Below are 18,935 nucleotides of genomic sequence, written 5' to 3'. Positions count from 1 at the left end.
GGTTCATATATTATGTGTGCGTTTAAAGAGAAAAGTACGTGTGTAGACGTGCAGTGGTAAAAATTTAGAATGTAAACATACGGACTACGGATATGCAGTTTTTTGCGTGTGGCTAAAAAGCCAAAAAAGGTTTCATAAAACCTTAAATTGAAAAAATATTATTTGTATTTGTAAAAATATTTCATTTACAAAATATATGTTTCGAATTTTTAGTGAGCAATATTTAGCCTTGTCTCACCTTGATGTTTATATGCCGCAACGAGTAACCAAAATTGGTAATCAATGAATAAATTCCTCTTTCTCAGACTTATTATTATTCGCTTCAATCCCTAATCCATCCTTCCCTTCCCTAATCCATCCTTCCCTCTCCTTCTCAATCCCTCTCTTCCCTAGTCCAACCTCCTCTCCCCATTACTCCATCTTTCTCTTCACTAATTCATCCTTCCCTCCCCTTCTCAATCCCTCTCTACCCTAGTCCAACCTCCTCTCCCCATTACTCCATCTTTCTCTTCTCTAATTCATCCTTCCTTCCCCTTCTCAATCCCTCTCTTCCCTACTCCAACCTCCTCTCCCCATTATTCGATCTTTCTTTTCCCTAATTCATTCTTTCCTCCCCGTCTCAATCCCTCTCTTCCCTACTCCAACCTCCTCTCCCCATTACTCCATCTTTCTCTTCCCTAATTCATTTTTCCCTCCCCTTCTCAATCCCTCTTATCCCTACTCCAACCTCCTCTCCCCAATTACTCCATCTTTCTCTTCTATAATTCATTCTTCCCTCCCCTTCTCAATCCCTCTCTTCCCTATTCTCAATGCTCGTCTTCCCTTCCTCCTGCTCCATAATTCTCAACTCTTTTCTCAATCCTGCTCTATCATTCTTCCCCTTACACAAGTCTCCTCTCCCATGCTCGATCCTTCTCTTCTTAACCCATGTATCTCGCCTCTCCTCAATCATTCTCTTCCCTAATCAATCCACTCGCCCCAATTCTATCCTCCTCTCCCCTAAAATATTTAGGGTGTAAAAAATTGTTACCCCCCCCCCTAGAATCCTTTTATACGCCCCTGACTTCATCCTTCTCTTTGCTCGACTAGCTGTTTTCCTTCCCTGACTTCCTATCTTCAATCTTCGTACAATTTATACTAACAGGAAACCTCCATATTAGGTTTACCAAATATTTCAATATAATTTTAATTTTTCAGATGGAATCAGTATGTTATCCTGCCTTAGTATGCAAATGAAACTTTAAACCTTTAATTCTAATTCATTATTATATTCAAGTTTAGAACAATAAATTCTATTAAGTATCGTTATTATATTTCAATAGTATACTGAAATTACAAGATTACAAAAATACAATACATTATTTGGCTTCTAAAGGTACTCGTTGTATAGGTACAGATCTTGTGACAAACAAGTGGGAAATTAGAACAAAACAAGATAGTTTATGTAAAAGTTTATGTAAAAATCGATATTCTTAAGTAGGACGAAAACTGCAATAAATGATTGTGTACGAATACACAAAAAAGCGAAAAAACAAAATCTACAAAACAAAGCTCATGAGAGTCGGTAAGTGTAAAACTTAAAATTGCACAAAGAAAAAGACTTGTTCCGTAAAAAAATAGGAACTTAAGATTGCACACGGTAAGGAATGGTCAAAATAATCCAAATATATATAAATTTATGCAAGGACCAATCCTAAGCGAGAGGAACAGCAATATTCCCGTATTTACCAACGGCCCGTCGATAAATCATAAAAATAAAAATTGGCCGCTATAAAGGTAATACAAGAAAACTCAGCTGCTCTTTAAAGGTAAAACTAAATGCAAATTGATAACTTAAATCTGGATAAACTGAGATCATTCTGTACAGAAATCATGGAATGCATGGCGTCTAAATAAAGCTCAAATTTAAGATGCTCCGCGCCTCCTTCTACTTTCTTCTCTCTTGCTTCACGCGATCTTTCATAGCCGAGACACTAATAGCGTGCCCACGAATCTAAACGAAAACTTGTTAAATTCGTAAAAAACGATGATATCTTCCTCATTAAAAGACCTAAAGAGTGTACTGTTGTAGAAAAATGGAGAATTATTTGAGCCATTGGGCAACAAAAAATCAAAAAAAAAATAATTCATTCATCCTTGAAGATAAAGGTTTGAAGGTAACCCCGGTGTGAATTAGATTTGCTGGAGGATTATTCGAGGCAAGAACCACAATTAAAAATAATCAATTTATATCAATCATCCTTTAAGACGAAGGGTTTAAGGGTATCGGTGTCTATTAAAATATGGATAATTTGAGTTGACGTTAACTTTCAATATGTCTTACCTTGATGGGACCCTCCTTCAGCACTTTGATGGCCAACGCAGACTTGTCAAACACGATCTGTCCGTACACCACGTCGTTGACGGGTTTACTCTGTACGTAGGTGTGAAGGATCTGATGACGCGCCACCTTGTTGTAGAAGGTGTTCCTAATCTCGTCCCAGGTTACACTGACCGGAATGGGACCGAGGAAAACCTGCTGGGTCACAGGCCAACGAGGATCAACCTTGGGACCTCTGTGGAACTCTGAGACAGGAGTTTCTAAGGACGGAGATGAACATGGACTATCGTATCCTGGGGATGGAGAGGGAGCAAGTTGGATAGGAGCAAGAGACGTAGTAAGAGGAATAGGTTTGGCTCCGGTAGTTCTCACAACCTGGCTCCAGCTGGTGGTTCGGGTAAGGGTTCGGTTCTCCAGATTACCAAGAGGGGTGGGTAGAGGTGGGTTTGACCGGCTTTCTGGCAGCGGGATAGGTGCCATTTGGCCAGAGAGACGAGAAGATTCTACTCCATTATATATAGCTTTCTTCATTGAGATGTTTACGCTCTCCTCCTCATCGTCCGAGAGGAAAATGTACTGCTCGATAGGATTCCCTTCGGACTGGGATATGGAATCAGCGGTGAGGTTGGGTGACGGTGTTTTGGATGGAGTTCCAGCACTTCCTACGCCTAAAGGAGTCCAGCTAGTGGAATGTGAACTGCTCAGGGTTGCCTCAAGTCTAGCAGAGATATCAGTTAATCCCAGAAGACTAGATTTCTTCATCTCAACTGAGCTCTGACTACTAACTCTAGGCTGGGGCAGGGTTGGTTCAATCCTCTTCTCTAGGTGTCCTCTAATCTCGTTATCAGCAGCCTCCGCCCTCATCATCTCGTAAGTCGGCATAGGTTTGAAATTTTGGCGATGTTCATCATTGTAAGCATTTGGCAATCCTCGACCTAGTCCGGTCATGTCAAACCTATCCTTTGACGGAATATTATCCAGGGTATTACAGGAGTAGGGAGCAGGTTGGGAACGCTGAGCAAAGGCTGACTGATGATCTGAACTAAAGAACTCCTTAAACCCTCTTGGGGCGTTCTGTGTGTTGGAGTAGGCTCTGGACTCTCTGTATCCAGGATGGGAGTATGCATTGCTCTGGTTCAAGTATGGGTTGGTTTGGTTCAAGTATGGGTTGGATTGACTGGAGAAGGATCCTTGATACAAGGATTGATGAGATGATGAACTATTGTCCAAAGTACCACGGTATTTATCCTCCGGCAGAAACTTCTGGTTCAAGGCGATAAATCGTTGCAAATCTAATCCAACAGCATTAGCCTAGGAGAAATACGTAGTATCAAACATGAGTTACATTTCAAAATCACGTGACATTCCAAGAATATTATCAGAATTTCTAAGAAATAAGAAGGGGAACGGGATTATTCGAGGACAAGTAAATCTCGCATTTTTCGGGGAACATTGCATAGAATAAAAGGATCTAGAATTGGGTCGATAACCCCAAGACAAGTCAAAGTGAAACCCACCAAAAAAAAGTTTTACCTTAGCATTGAACTCTGCTAGTGCATTAAGGTCTGCTATCTGTGTGCTGATGGAGTTGATATCCTGGTTCATCAGATACTCCGGGGTAGGTTCCAGCAGCTTGTACATCATGTTCTAAACAGGGAACATTAATAAATATATAAATTAAATATAAGTACCAAAAGGGAACTCTCATACTTGCCCATGCTTTAACAATAAGGGGGAGGGGCACAAAACGTATCACTCATCGGAAATTTTGAACAGTGTTTAACAACTCAATTTTGAACAGTGTTTAACAACTCAATTTTGAACAGTGTTTAACAACTCAATTTTGAACAGTGTTTAACAACTCAATTTTAAACAACTCAATTTATACCATCGGGATCATAGCTCTGCACACTGTTTGATGCTATATCGATTAGACTACTAGGCGATTGAACTAGAGTTTAATTGGACTAAAGTAAGCTGTTCACAAACCGGTTCTTATTCCATTTAAATATTAGTCCAAAAGACAAAATAAAAATCGATTATTTTTAAATGAACTGATCTTTAAAGGAATTAAAAAATGTAGAGTAACACATGGCCTCATTTTATAAAATTATGGCAGCCGGCCCCCTAACATGTCCTAGCCGCAGCGCTCGGCCCCCTAGCCTATCCTATCCGCAGCGCTCGGCCCAGAAATTGTCTTAACCTAACAAAACCCTCAAATATAAATTTAGCTTTTTTAGTTTAATTAGTTTAAAACAGCAAAAGGAGCATTTCAGCTTGATACTGGCATAAAATAAAGAAGTATGGGTTTTCATAATCTTTACTTACATATGGGACTAGAACGTATTTATTTTTGGTGGATTTCCGTCCATACATTTCTACCGAGCTATGATACATGTTGAGACAGATGTCTTGGCGCTGTGTATATGAGACTGCTCTGTAGAAAGTCCTAAGTGAAACTGACCCAAACTGAGCCCGCTCCAGATAAGGTCAACCTAACCAATAACAATGGCGCAATTTATGAGTTATGACGCACCTGGTTTTCTGCTGATTCCGAGTATGCCGTGGTGAAATTAGATGCGTAGGTACTAGTAGTTGCGTAGGAACCATTTACATTTGGGTAGTTAGGACCACTGTCGTATATGTAAGGTTCTAGAGACATCTTTCTGCAATTAAAAATTTAAAAATGAAGGATTAAATGTTTGAAAATCTAAAAGAATTATCTACATTAAGATGTTACTCTTAAAGAAAGTATTAGATTATCTACAAAACAAAGATTATACATATCAACTGAACTAGAACCGTAGATCGATAAATAAATCCAGTTTATATCAAGCGACAAACGAGTTCTTGCTGTAGTAGCTGAAGTAGTAACTCTTGTTGACCTTACAGATTTTGATATATGCTTCGATAATCTTGATCTAATTGTTGATCTTGCTGTTGATCTTGATGGTAATGGTGTTGATCACGATTTACTTCTTCCTTCCTCCCCTCTCCTTCAGCTGAAGGGAGAAAACTGTACGTGAAGTAACGTTGTAGAACCCGAGAGTGTTCGCATCCTTAATAATAACAAGCGAATAATTATTAAAAAATAATAATGCATTTAATCAAAATAAGATATAAAACATAAAATATATTAATGACAAAAATATGCCCAAAATAGGGATTATACGAGAGAGAAAAAGAAATATTTTAAAACAAATGGAGTTTTCCTTGTTTTAATATTTAAAGATTGAAAAAATTGAAGTACTAATACGTTAAAAATAATTTCGAGTACAGAAAATTTAGATTACAAATGAATAAAAATTGATACAATGAGAACCAGAAAACTGTCGCATAGCATTAGAGCACTAGTGTATTTACTGTAGTTACAAAAATATTAGTAACTTATTAAATCCCATTAATCCTGTTCCAGAGTTTTCTGGTTCTCAATGCATAAAAATCTAGATTGTAATAATCTAAACATTCAATTAAAAGTAGAAACAAGCTGATGGTAAAGGAAAAAATAGTTTATTATATCAAAGAGAATTGCTACGCAGCTAAATAAACTTTAAAATTAACTTAAAATCCAATATTAGAATTGGAACGCAGTATTAATCAAATAAATTCAGATTCTATGAATTCCCAATGTTGACATTACAACGTAAATAAAGCAGAGAGGTTTGAACGTAATAGAATTCCAAGTATGGGAAACTCACTACCTAGTTCAATATCTCACTATCATGACTAGACTGACCGTTTAAATATCATGTTATTATAAACATAACTACCCTGTAGTTTGTTTACACTGGAGTACACCTCACAGATGATAAAACAATAATAACCCCTATGCGTACTGCAGAAAGTCGACAAAATATAAGAGGAACTCCCATAAAATTAATTGTACTGCAGTTCTGGTGAGGAATTTAGGCAAAGCTTACACTGCAGTATGGCAGCACTGATTGTTTACATTCCTCCGAGAAATTGCAGTACGCTTTATTTTACGGGAGTTACTTTTAAATTACTTGATGTACACAAACCAACCCGTACTACCTTTGTTTAGGATAAAAACGAACACATTTGTACTGAAGGAACCCTTTACAAGTCCATGTACTGTAGTTGTACTGGCCCCCATTATCTTTGTTTACAAATAATGTATACATCAGTTTTTGAGAGGTATATAAAGAAAACTTGCAGCTCTGTTACAACTCCTCACAGAAACTACATTATTTTGTAAACAAAGGAATTGTGTCTGTTTGACGAAAAAAAGGCTCAAATCGACAGTACAGTAAAAACATGGATAATTTAGAAAATTTTCACTGTTACTGCAATATTTTGTAAAAACCCGGATTCTTTGTTTACAAAATATTTTGTGTACTGCCAGCAAGGGTAAATTAATCCATGAAATATGACGGCCTAGAATTATTCAATTTGGATAGCATGTTAGATTTACAGTGGGAGCTCAGCAGAGATGTTTGATGGTTGTTTTTAATAAACAAGTTCAATTTACTGAATTTTATCTATGATCTTCCATAGCCTTTGTTTTCTGTGCGTCTTTGAATGTATATTTCGATATTTTTTACGTTTGATAAATGTTTGAAGAAGAAGTTTACCATAGCAACACATTTATCCAGGGTTAGGGGGGGGGGGTATTTATTTTATCCATGCTTATAAATTTCGATGACCTGAAAAAGTGAAAAGAAAACGAATAAACACGTTACAGTCAAGTCAAAAAAAGGTTTACTTTTAATTATTTAGGAAAAAAGTTTAAATAAAGTCAGTGTAATAACTGGGATAAATTCACACATCAAGAGCATGGGAGGTTGAAATTAATTACATGGAATTCTCTGTAAGCGTAATTTTAAATCGAGGGCAATGTCTGATTAACAACGCTACCCTTGAAACCTTACATTGTTATAAGAGTAAAGATTTCTTTCTAATTTAACATCAAAACCCGTTCGAATTCCTCTTAAACGCGACTGTACGCTGTGGACAGTTAATAAATAACAGCTACAAACAAAGCATTTCGAAATTTAAAGCGTTTCCGTAGATTTATCCCTTTTAAGTCCAAGGTTTAAAGGGTAGATTTATCCTTTATCAGTCCAAGGTTTAAAGGGTCCAAGGTTTAAAGGGTAAATTAATCCATATCAGTCCAAGGTTTAAAGGGTAAATTAATCCATATCAGTCCAAGGTTTAAAGGGTAAATTAATCCATATCAGTCCAAGGTTTAAAGGGTAAATTAATCCAAATCAGTCCAAGGTTTAAAGGGTAAATTAATCCATATCAGTCCAAGGTTTAAAGGGTAAATTAATCCATATCAGTCCAAGGTTTAAAGGGTAGATTTATCCCTTATCAGTCCAATGTTTAAAGGGTAGATTTATCCCTCATCAGTCCAAGGTTTAAAGGGTAGAATCTTGTGGTGAATCTGGTAAACTTTTCTTTATTAAAATCACTTCAAACTAAGCTTTCAGTCCCATGGGAAAAGCTCTTTCATAAACTGTACCGAACTACATAATTTACTAGTGTACTGCAGGTTTGTTTGTTTACAATCTACCTTTAAGAAGAATCCATCCTCGTGTTGTATCTTTTGTTTTCCGGGCGGCATACCAGTCAAGTCATTGATTTTAGCCTAAAATATTTACATACCAGTCAAATCATTGATTTTAGTATAAAATATTTACATACCAGTCAAATCATTGATTTTAGTATAAAATATTTACATACCAGTCAAATCATTGATTTTAGTATAAAATATTTACATACCAGTCAAATCATTGATTTTAGTATAAAATATTTACATACCAGTCAAATCATTGATTTTAGTCTACAATATTTATATACCAGTCAAGTCATTTATTTTAGTCTACAATATTTACATACCAGTCAAGTCATTGATTTTAGTATAAAACATTTACATACCAGTCAAAAAATATTTACATACCAGTCAAATCATTGATTTTAGTCTACAATATTTATATACCAGTCAAGTCATTTATTTTAGTCTACAATATTTACATACCAGTCAAGTCATTGATTTTAGTATAAAACATTTACATACCAGTCAAATCATTGATTTTAGTATAAAACATTTAGATACCAGTCAAAACATTGATTTTAGTATAAAATATTTACATACCAGTCAAATCATTGATTTTAGCCTAAAATATTTACATACCAGTCAAAACATTGAGTTTAGTATAAAACATTTACATACCAGTCAAAACATTGATTTTAGTATAAAATATACCAGTCAAAACATTGATTTTAGTATGAAACATTTACAGTCAAATCATTGATTTTAGCCTAAAATATTTACATACCAGTCAAAACATTGATTTTAGTATAAAATATACCAGTCAAATCATTGATTTTAGTCTAAAATATACCAGTCAAAAAATTGATTTTAGTATGAAACATTTACATACCAGTCAAATCATTGATTTTAGCCTAAAATATTTACATGCCAGTCAAATCATTGATTTTAGTCTAAAATGTTTATTTACCAGTCAAGTCAAAATTTTAGTCTTAAATAATTACATACCAGTCATATCATAGATTTTAGTCTACAATATTTCCATACCAGTGGAGGTCACTAGAGGTCATTAGAGGTCATTAAAATTCAATTTTATTTGATTTTAGGAATTTCGAACACTGATAAGGCGTGCAGCCAAAAAATTGGAAGATTTGAACCAAAAAAGAAGGCAGGCCCCCCCCCTAAATATATAAAAAATACCTTGATGGTTGTAATGGTTTCCTCCAGAGGATAAGTTAGAGTTAACATTTGTCCATTCAACTTCCATTCAGGTTTATCAGCCATTTTAGGAACAGATATCTAGATACATATTACATAATATATTTAAGGAACAGATATCTAGATACATAATATATTTTAGGAACAGATATCTAGATACATAATATATTAAAGGAACAGATATCTAGATATATATTTTAGGAACAGATATCTAGATATATAATATATTTAAGGAACAGATATCTAGATATATAATATATTTTAGGAACAGATATCAAGATATATAATATATTTTAGGAACAGATATCTAGATATATAATATATTTTAGGAACAGATATCTAAATATAAATATATTTTAGGACCAAATATCTAAATATAAATATATTTAAGGAACAGATATCTAGATATATAATATATTTAAGGAACAGATATCTAGATATATAATATATTTTAGGAACAGATATCAAGATATATAATATATTTTAGGAACAGATATCTAAATATAAATATATTTTAGGAACAAATATCTAGATATAAATATATTTTAGGAACAGATATCTAAATATAAATATATTTTAGGAACAGATATCTAGATATAAATATATTTTAGGAACAGATATCTAGATTAAATATATTTTAGGAACAGATATCTAGATTAACTATATTTTAGGAACAGATATCTAGATATAAACATATTTTAGGGGCAGATATCTAAATAGTAAATATAACTAATATATTACAGGAATATAAATATATTTTGTAGACAGATATCTAACAGATATGATCAGAATATAAAAGGTAATAAACTTGTCATTTTAAGTACTTAATAAAAAAATACTTTTTTTAGTCCCATTCACTTTATTGAATTGGAACCGTAAACAGGGCACAATTCTAATTATCTTAATACATTTCAACCAAGCCATTTATTTGTTTTATGTCGATTATTTTATAGAAATGCGTCAATTATTTGTCAATTTTCTGCATTTTCAAGTAATTTTATGATAAAATTGGCTCCTACATGAATAAATATAAGAAATCAAAACACAGATACTGCATGGATGTTGGACAAGTTATAAAAATGGAAACAAAAAAATGTTTTTTTGAAAAAAGTAAATTTCTACCTTGAATGTAACTGGACTAGGATTGTTAGCAATAAACTCTGGTTCAGGGATCAAGTTCTCCTCTGTCTTCTGCTTTTTAGCTGGAGGTTCCTCTACTCCGCCGCGCTGATGCTGCATACCAGGTCCTCCAGGTCCACCCGGTCCTCCAGGACGCGGTCCACCAGGTCCTAGAGTAAACTTTGATGTAACTTACACTTGAGTATTGCAACAACCAGTTAAACGGTTAACATACATTCGATGATAGTCGAACTTAAAAGAGAACGGAGTACAATCAAGCCTAATGGAATATTTATGCCAAGGACCGAATTTAATGAATTTAAACTGAATACTGCCATTCAAATTTGAATCAACGATTCAAATCCGTCCTTAATCTCAGTGGTGAGGATCCATTTAATTTTGATGCGGATCCGGAATAAAAATGGATCCGGACCTAGGGCATGAACAATTCTTTAAGATTTACTGATTTTTTAAAGGCGCAAGCATTTTTTTTAACAATTTATTATTTTGAATTTTGAATTTTATAGTTTATATGAAGTTAATACAGAAAAATTCTAATTTTATTATTCTTGTCATCTTTCCTCTCATTCTTCCTTTATTTCTTTTTCTTCTGTTGACTGTTCCTGATTCTGATAAATGTGAAATCTTTGCTAAATCTTCAACTTCAAATCAGTGGTTCAAATTTGAACCGACAGATGGTTGTTCAGCGAAGTAGTTCAAATTCATTAAATTCGGTCCCTGGATCCATATTATTGTATAATGTTCTACCTGGATGCTGCATGAATAAAGGCCTAGGCATATTCTGCTGCTGCATGAACATGGGCTGATGAACCATCATCTGTGGTCGCATTCCAGGCATACCCATCCCAGGCATACCCATCATAGGTCGGATCATCTGCATCTAGATTATAGATCGTCAAATAGTGGTCTTCAAGGGCTTCCTTCAAGCATTGAGTCTAAAGTCTTTACCAATGCCAATCATTAAATATAGATCCAATGCTATCGCAAACGTAATATGTTACTAATACTATGCATAATTGTGATTTTTGTTTGACAAGAATAAATTAACTTAGGTTTGGTCCAACGAAATTGAAACCTGAGAATTTATTCTAATTCAAATTGAGCAAATTCCGAAGTTTGGTAAACTTCCCATTTGCAAAACTAATCTTACTTGAAATCGATCCGCATACTTTAAATATGTATGTCGTAGAATTTTGAAAATATGTATTTTGTAATTCGTAAAATACCTGGTTTTGTTGTGGAGGTTGTTGCTGTTGCATGGGAGGCTGCTGCTGAGGCGGTAGCGTGACCGCAACAGTTTTAGTTTCCCTGTCCGGTATAAGACCTTTCTGTTTATGGATCTGGGCGATCTGATCGTTCAAGGTGATATCCTTCCTGGCAGCTCTAGCAGCTGCTTCAGCGGAGCTACTGTGACCATCCCAAGTATTCTAGAATTGATGGATAAACATTTTCTAATACTTTGCTTCGATTTCAAAATAATTCTGGGATAAAAAAACTTATATTTGAAATGATTTAAGTCGTATAAAAAAGAGACTGTCAATACCTCATTCATGAACTTTTTTGAACACGTTGAAATATTATTTTTACCTTTTCATTAACCCTCTGTTCCTCCTCTCCGATCTTCTGTCCAATATAGGTCTCCTGGGCTGCCTCCTCACCTAAATAAGAGAATCAACATTGAATCAGTACTTGAAGAACCTGGTTAATATTCCGACAGAAACTTTATCTATTCTTAAAAGTCTTTTCTTCCCGAGTATGTCGAGAATGTTTTCAAAGGGGGTTTTCCAGGGGTGTACATTTTCTATTTCTTTATGTTTATTTTATATATAGATTTATTTTAAATCATTAAAATAAAGCATTAAATTTGAAATAATCTTATCATAATAAACTTTGCGTGCAAACCAAACCAGGGCGGGGTTTGAAAAAGTAAAGGAATCTGACCTACTCCGAAGATATCGGATCTTCTCTCCGCCAGCAGCTTCAAGTTGGACTCTATTGCCTGCCCCGGAGCAAACACTACCTCCTCGTTCGACTAGATTACAAACATTTAAATAAACAATTCATTTTTTATAAATCAATATTTATGTTTAGAATTCAATCATACTACAATTACAAAGATTGAATTTGATTTAATATGTTTAATATAGTTTTAAGGGTATGTCAAAGAAAAGAACGAGTTTACAGATACAGAGTACCATTGATAAAATAAAAAATTCTGTACAGTTGCCACTGAAGTCTCATGCTTTGTGGGTAACCCTCTACCAGATAAGATCTCCATGAAGCCACATCTTGATAAAGAGTGTTTTTCAATAAATATTGAGGAAAATGGTAATTTCTTTATTTAGGATTTTTTATGAAGAACTGAAGGCGCTTCCGAAGTTTTTTCTACACATGAAGAACAGTTTGTAGTCAAAAGATTGACTTATTACCTTCGAAATGATCTGCTTGTCTCTTTCCTCCAACCATTTAGGATCCAACAATCCAACCTGGAAAAAATTATTAGTGACATTAATAAAAAGTTATTCCGTTATCTTTTAAATACTAATTTCAAAGTTTTATTCATAAAATCATCTTAGAAAAAACTCTTGAAGAAAAGGATAGATATGTGAAACCTAACCCTAAATAAAACCCCTTGTTTAAAAAAAGCATAATCATTTATCAAATCATCATAATTCATGCTGCTTACGCTAAGAAATGGGACGAGAATCCTGAGGAACTCTCCCCCCCCCCCACGGAAGAAAATTTTTTCTTTCTCACCTTCATATGCTCCGCAACCTTCCCAGCCGGGATCTTTTCTCCAGTGAGAGGAGAGATCAAGAACTGATCTTCCTCCGTCTTCTTCCTAACTGCAGCAGCTGCCTTAGGATCATACTTCTTCACAACAACACTGCCAGGCAGCGGCGCCTGAATCGGCGGCGGCTGAACTGGAGGCGCCGGCATTGGGGGAGCCGGAACTGCCTTCATCGCCTCGGCGGTTTTCTTGGGATCCTCGACGGTTTGTTCGACCGGTTCATCCTCCTCTTCAGAGCTACTTCCTTCCTCCATATCCTGAACCTGGGTGTCAGCGCCTGCTGTTGCCTCCTCCTCCTCTTCGCTGTCGCTGTCGGCGGGCGCAGTCGGAGCAGGACCGTGTTCCTCTTGTCGACGTTGGATGAGGACTCTTGCTCCGACCTCGGTCGGGTTGGTTGGTGGCGGGAAATTGCCGACCTCCCAGGGTTGATAGTCGACGGTCTCAACAACAACAAAGTTATGCCAGTCAATCTGAAAATAAAGAACATAAAGATAACATTTTATTTTTTAAAATCTTAATAAAAATTCATTAATCTAAACCTGCGCATAAGCAACCCTCTCTCTCTCAAGAGCTTCTTCTTGTTTCCTCTTAGCAGCCTCCTCTTGACGCTGCCAAGCTACACGCCAGTTCACCTAGATCAAATACGCAGTTAGCTAATTGATTGATTGATCGTGATTTATTGATTGATTGCAAAATTTTTCTTTTATCTAGTCAAAGTTAATACATCCATATATACATATATAAACATGGTGTCCCACATCATTTCGGATCGTTCATGGCTGTAAATTCGATTTTAGAGACTAATAGGAAAATATAAAAATAGGAAACAATCATTAAAAAATTTTATATGCCCAATATAAAAATTTCCACGCAGAAAACACTTGGTTTTTCGAGTATTATGTGCGTATATAAATATGTAAAGGAGTTTTTTTAGTTTATCTGTCTGTGTTTTAGTATGTCCAATTAATCATAACTCAAGAACCCCTATCCCGATTTGCCTCACATTAGAACCCGTGGAATGTTTAAAATTTAGTAGGTCGACTTTAATAGGAAAACATAGTTTCCAGGTCAAGCTGGGTTCTCAAGCTATAGAATATAATTAAGAGTTTTTGATCAACAGTTAGTCTATGGACGGATCTTATTATTCCTTCGGTAAATAAAAATAATAAAAATACTAGTATTTATAATAATGCTGATAATAATAATAATACAAATACTAATAATAATAATAATGATAATAATGATAATACTGATAATAATGATAGTACTAATAATAATAATACTAATAATAATAATGATAATAATGATAATACTAATAATAATGATAATAATGATAATAATGATAATAATGATAATGACAATACTGATAATAATGATAATAATGAAAATACTAATAATAATGATAATAATGAAAATACTAATAATAATGATAATAATGATAATAATGATAATANAATTTACACCAAACTAGTTATAATAATATTAATAATAATAATAATAATAATAATAATAATAATAATAATAATAATAACAATACTAATAATATTAATATTAATAATAATAATAATAATAATACTAATAATTACCTGATCTAAAACTTTAGTTTTATCTCCTGCCTCCGCATCAAGCTTTCCTTGTAACTCTTTCGGGGGCAGAAGTACCTTAACAAGGACAATAACAATCAATCAATCAAGTTTAAATCTGAAAAGAACAATAATCAAATTCTTCAATCATGATATTTGGCTGAAGATTATTTAGGAGGAGGGTGGGGGGGGGGAACAAGATTTTATTTTCCTTAACTCACCTTAGTATACTGCTCCAGTAGCCTGGTAAAGTACTGGAAAAGTGAATGCTGCGGACGAAGGAAATCAAACTGATAATTCCTCTGCTCTCGGTTCATCAGCTGGGTCAAGAACTGACGACCATTACGCGCAACAAACTGTGCAGTCAGCTTGACAACATCTAAAATTTAGAACAATTTTGAAACACTCAAAGGCTTGACAAGAAGATCCATATATTGAGTAGGCTGGGTAGATTTTTCACTTTTTCTCCCTTAGAGCTCAGGTTGTGTACGGGATATATGCGAATAATGGTTTTATGTTGAGGCAAAATTAGTCTTAAAATGGGTACATTTTTTATTTTTGATTAACTACATACTTCTTGGACATTGAGTTGAATCCTGCATTCTTGTCTCTTGTCCTTTCAATAATCTAATTATCAAATATAAATAAAATATTACCCAAGTCGAAAGCAGATATTGAAGGTGGATCCGCCAGAAATTCGTATTCTGGAGGTGGTTCCTTGGGCACCAGCGGTTCTTCCTTCTTGTGGGCGATCGCCTTGATAACTTCCGCCTGCTTCTTCGAAACCTCGGCGGGCCCTTTCTTATCAACCCTTTCAACTTCCGGTTTTCCTTCCCTGGAAAATGAAAACACATTTAATAATCAAAATTAAACGTGAATACACCTGAACCCCTTTTATTTATTTTCTGTGAAAAAGTAGACTGCGATAAATGTAAGCATAAACCTGCCTAAACAAGCAATGAGTTTGATTCCAGAAACCACAATTTGCACTTGATTTTAATTTAAGATTTGGGCCAAGTATCACGGGATATCAAAGAGAAATTAATTAGATCCGTAGGACTACACAAGTCCAAAATAAGTATCACAATACAATAGTAACTTTCCAAACTTTAGGAAGGTAATAGTTAAACTTTGAGAAACTTTTTTATTGTGAGGCAGAAGAAGGAGCAGAAATAATTTAATTTTTTGTAATCTATTAACTTACCTGATTTGAACCACTTTATGCTGATAGTAAGCATGATATGGGTCTCCAGGGTTCAAGAAGTTGAACTTTGGATTGTTTACCTGCAATACAAACAATATTTTACAAATAGAAAATATATATTTTCATGAAAAAGATTTTTTTTATCATATCAGGACATTCAGTGCAATTTCAAATAAACCTCCATTCAAAAATGATGTTTCACAGTACCATTAAACGTTTTGTCTGATCAAGTATGAATGTTCATCAGGGGCGTAGTTAGGAATTTGTCCAAGGGGGGATCAAATTATTTTTTATCTCAGAGAGGGCTTAGCGGGGCCTGAAAACCCTCTGAAATCCATATATTTCCCTGTTCCAGGAGCCCCTGACTATGTCTCTGATGTTTATTTTCTTTATTGGTTATTTCTGCAAAAGTGACACTTGCGCATTATTTGCTTTTAAGAAACTAGGAAAAGTTGGCAGAATCAAAAATTCGGAAAAACGACGTTATCTTCGACATTTCTGATCAGATGAAGGTTTTCAGGGTACCATTGTAAATCGGTAATAGTCATCTTTACATGGAGGGTCAATTGAAATTACGCTAAAAAAGTCCCTTTAGTCTTTTGTCCAATGCGCACAACTTACTACACTGATGTATAAAGTATTGAATTATGAAACATGTAATAAATAATCTTATTTAAAGAAATGCTCATGAACAATTAGTAAATAGAATTGAACATTCTTAATTAAAATTCTCCAAATGAATAAATTTGATTCGTCATAACCAAGGAACCCAATAAAAAAGAGGAATAATTGTCTTCTTTTCTTTCATTAAAATTGTATAAAGGATTTTGTAAATATTTAATTCATCATTGTGCCATGAATTCCTGGTGACATCTTAATATCAGAAGAATGATGACGACAATCGTTTTACTGTCTCCTGGTTTCTTCAGTGGTTAATTTTAATTTAAAGAAGAATTGACCTCATTCTGTTTAATCCTGTGCTCAAACTCCTGTCCGTTTCTTGCTACAAACCCAGCAGTCTTGTCAACTATATTTCTAACCTAAAAATTCAAATTTATTATTTCCAAGTTTGTTTCCTAAACGTAATATTTATTTATTGCTTGCTTATAAGCTGAACTACGAATTTAAAAGCCCCCATCCCACCGTTTCACCTTTAGCTAAATCGAACATGGCATGGCATAACTGAACTAACTGAACTACAGGGAGAATTTGCATGAACTAAAATTTGCCAGCAGTGATCGCTGGGGTGTACATTTCCTCAAAAATGAATTTTTCTTACCCCCCCCCCCTCCCCATTTTAAAATTTATTTTTCCCCAGAAGTAATATAGGCTTGCACGGAGTGGGAAGAAACCTTGTAAGGGCTTTACTCGCTGAATTAGAGAGCATAAATGATTTTAAGGGGAATGTTACTGAGTCTTTGAAGAATAAAGATTTTAAAAGATGGGTTCAGTCCTGGTAAAGGATTATCGGACCCGCGCCGGGGGGGGGGGGGGGGGGGGCGCCAGTGTCTTGCACGGAGCGGACTCTTGCATGATGCGAACTAGACCCCTATAGTTTTAACCATTTTACCACAATGTTAGACATTAAACAATGCTAAAACACTAAAACTTATTAGTTGACACGTATTAAATACACATTTAGTTCTTAATTGTATTTTAAAGGGGGTAAAGGCAAAATTTGTTATTTCCTCTTGAATGTCTTCTTCCATTTAAATCATCAAAAAATTAGTATTTACTCGACATACATAATTTTAGATGTGAAATGAAAATACATTAATAAATATTGGAAATGTCATAACATAGCTTTTAACTTCTAACATTGTATTTAAATGGTTCAAACTTTAGGAGGAGTCAGCTACATGTATGACGCCGGTCCAAAACTCCCATACTCGGAAATTACCTGGGGGCAGGGTCCAAAATTCCGACACTGAGAAATTACCAAAAATTTGCCCAAATTTTCAATTTAATTCCTGCTCAAATCATCAATTTGGCGGACGGTATCCTAATATACGTGGGGGGGGCCTGGGGGGGGTCCAAAAAATCGTATACTAGGAAATTACCCATTGTAAAAACACAACCACAGATAGTTTAAATCCTTGAACTAAAATAAATACCTCCGGAGGAGGATAGATCAGTTTAGGTGCATCATCTGCTGTCACCATTTTCACTTAGTACTAGAGAAATCTTTCTGAAAGATAAAATAACGTTTAAATCAAAACAAAGCAAAATTACATTGAATCTGAATTATTTACTGTTGTCACTAAATTATAGTCAACTCTGTCACACATTTCTATCAATCATTTATCTATTAGAACTTCAAATTACGTAATACAATCAAAACAAAGCTTCAAAACGTTTCACTACGACAACTTCAAAAACGGATATCTTGGACAGTCGGTCGGCAACGGACAGCAGTGAGCAGAGCGTGGGTTTCAGAGACAAATATAAGCCGCAGATGTAAATAAACTCTTTATTCAGAGATAAAAAATAATCGCGGATTTGTTTTGAAATATTTTTAATATTTGGTTTGGAAATTTTTCCATTAATTTTTTTGTAATTGTTTTATTAATAGATATTATACGTATGAAGATAAGGAAAAATGCTGATTTCTAAAAGATATGGCTTAAATTTATAAAATAGAAGATTAAGTGTAAGAGGTGTAGTGGAGGGATCTAAATAGAATGATAGGAAATGAGAGGATGGTAAAAGGATCTAAAAGAGAATCCGGGAGGGAATAAGAGGATTGTGTAAAAGAGAATGGGAGGGAATGAGAGGATAGTGGAAGGATCTAAAAGATAATGTGAGGGAATGAGAGGATAGTGAAAGGATATCTAAAAGAGAATGGGAGGTAATGAGTGGATGGAGGAAGGATTTAAAAGAGAATGGGAGGGAATGAGAGGATAGTGGAAGGATTTAAAAGAGAATGGGAGGGAATGAGAGGATGGTAGAAGGATCTAAAAGAGAATGGGAGGGAATGAACGGATGTTGGAAGGATCTAATTAGAATGGGGGGGGGGGGAATTAGAGGATTGTGGAAGGATTAAAAGAAAACGGGAGGGAACAAAAGAATGGTGGGAGGATCTATAGAATGCAAGAGTAAATGAGAGGATGGAGGAAGTATTCAAAGAGAATGGGAGGGAATGAGCGGATAGTGGAAGGATCGTAAAG

At 34.7% G+C, this 18,935-nt stretch overlaps 2 protein-coding genes across 4 annotated transcripts; both read right to left on the bottom strand.

Annotated features, from left to right (window-relative positions):
* Positions 1-1,290: 1,290 nt before the first annotated feature.
* LOC111702736 (uncharacterized) lies at positions 1,291-4,998 on the bottom strand. Of its 2 annotated transcripts, none has more exons than XM_023474516.1 (4): positions 4,649-4,773; positions 3,854-3,967; positions 2,324-3,631; positions 1,291-1,993 (listed from the first exon to the last, which is right to left on the bottom strand). In XM_023474516.1, the coding sequence occupies exons 1-4, from the start codon at positions 4,715-4,717 to the stop codon at positions 1,928-1,930; spliced, it is 1,557 nt and encodes a 518-aa protein (XP_023330284.1). In that variant the 5' UTR covers positions 4,718-4,773; the 3' UTR covers positions 1,291-1,927. The 2 variants fall into 2 exon arrangements, with proteins under 2 accessions (XP_023330284.1, XP_023330283.1); XM_023474515.1 differs by lacking the exon at positions 4,649-4,773 and adding an exon at positions 4,857-4,998 and having other exon boundaries at positions 1,296-1,993.
* On the bottom strand, positions 4,984-17,982 carry LOC111702735 (splicing factor 3A subunit 1-like). 2 transcript variants are annotated; one of them, XM_023474512.1, is made up of 17 exons: positions 17,883-17,982; positions 16,728-16,808; positions 15,769-15,848; positions 15,221-15,399; positions 14,786-14,943; positions 14,568-14,642; positions 13,521-13,613; positions 12,948-13,451; positions 12,620-12,676; positions 12,132-12,222; positions 11,778-11,848; positions 11,417-11,617; positions 10,938-11,070; positions 10,173-10,339; positions 9,033-9,131; positions 7,854-7,928; positions 4,984-5,379 (listed from the first exon to the last, which is right to left on the bottom strand). In XM_023474512.1, the coding sequence occupies exons 1-17, from the start codon at positions 17,928-17,930 to the stop codon at positions 5,293-5,295; spliced, it is 2,199 nt and encodes a 732-aa protein (XP_023330280.1). In that variant the 5' UTR covers positions 17,931-17,982; the 3' UTR covers positions 4,984-5,292. The 2 variants fall into 2 exon arrangements, with proteins under 2 accessions (XP_023330280.1, XP_023330282.1); XM_023474514.1 differs by lacking the exons at positions 4,984-5,379; positions 7,854-7,928 and adding an exon at positions 8,288-8,339 and having other exon boundaries at positions 9,032-9,131.
* Between the last annotated feature and the right edge of the window lie 953 nt (positions 17,983-18,935).

The sequence above is a fragment of the Eurytemora carolleeae genome, unplaced genomic scaffold (genome assembly GCF_000591075.1).
Source record: "Eurytemora carolleeae unplaced genomic scaffold, Eaff_2.0 scaffold309, whole genome shotgun sequence".
Lineage (NCBI taxonomy): Eukaryota > Metazoa > Arthropoda > Copepoda > Calanoida > Temoridae > Eurytemora > Eurytemora carolleeae.
The sequence above is the reverse complement of the archived record's forward strand: the minus strand, read 5'-3'. Positions and strand labels throughout refer to the sequence as shown.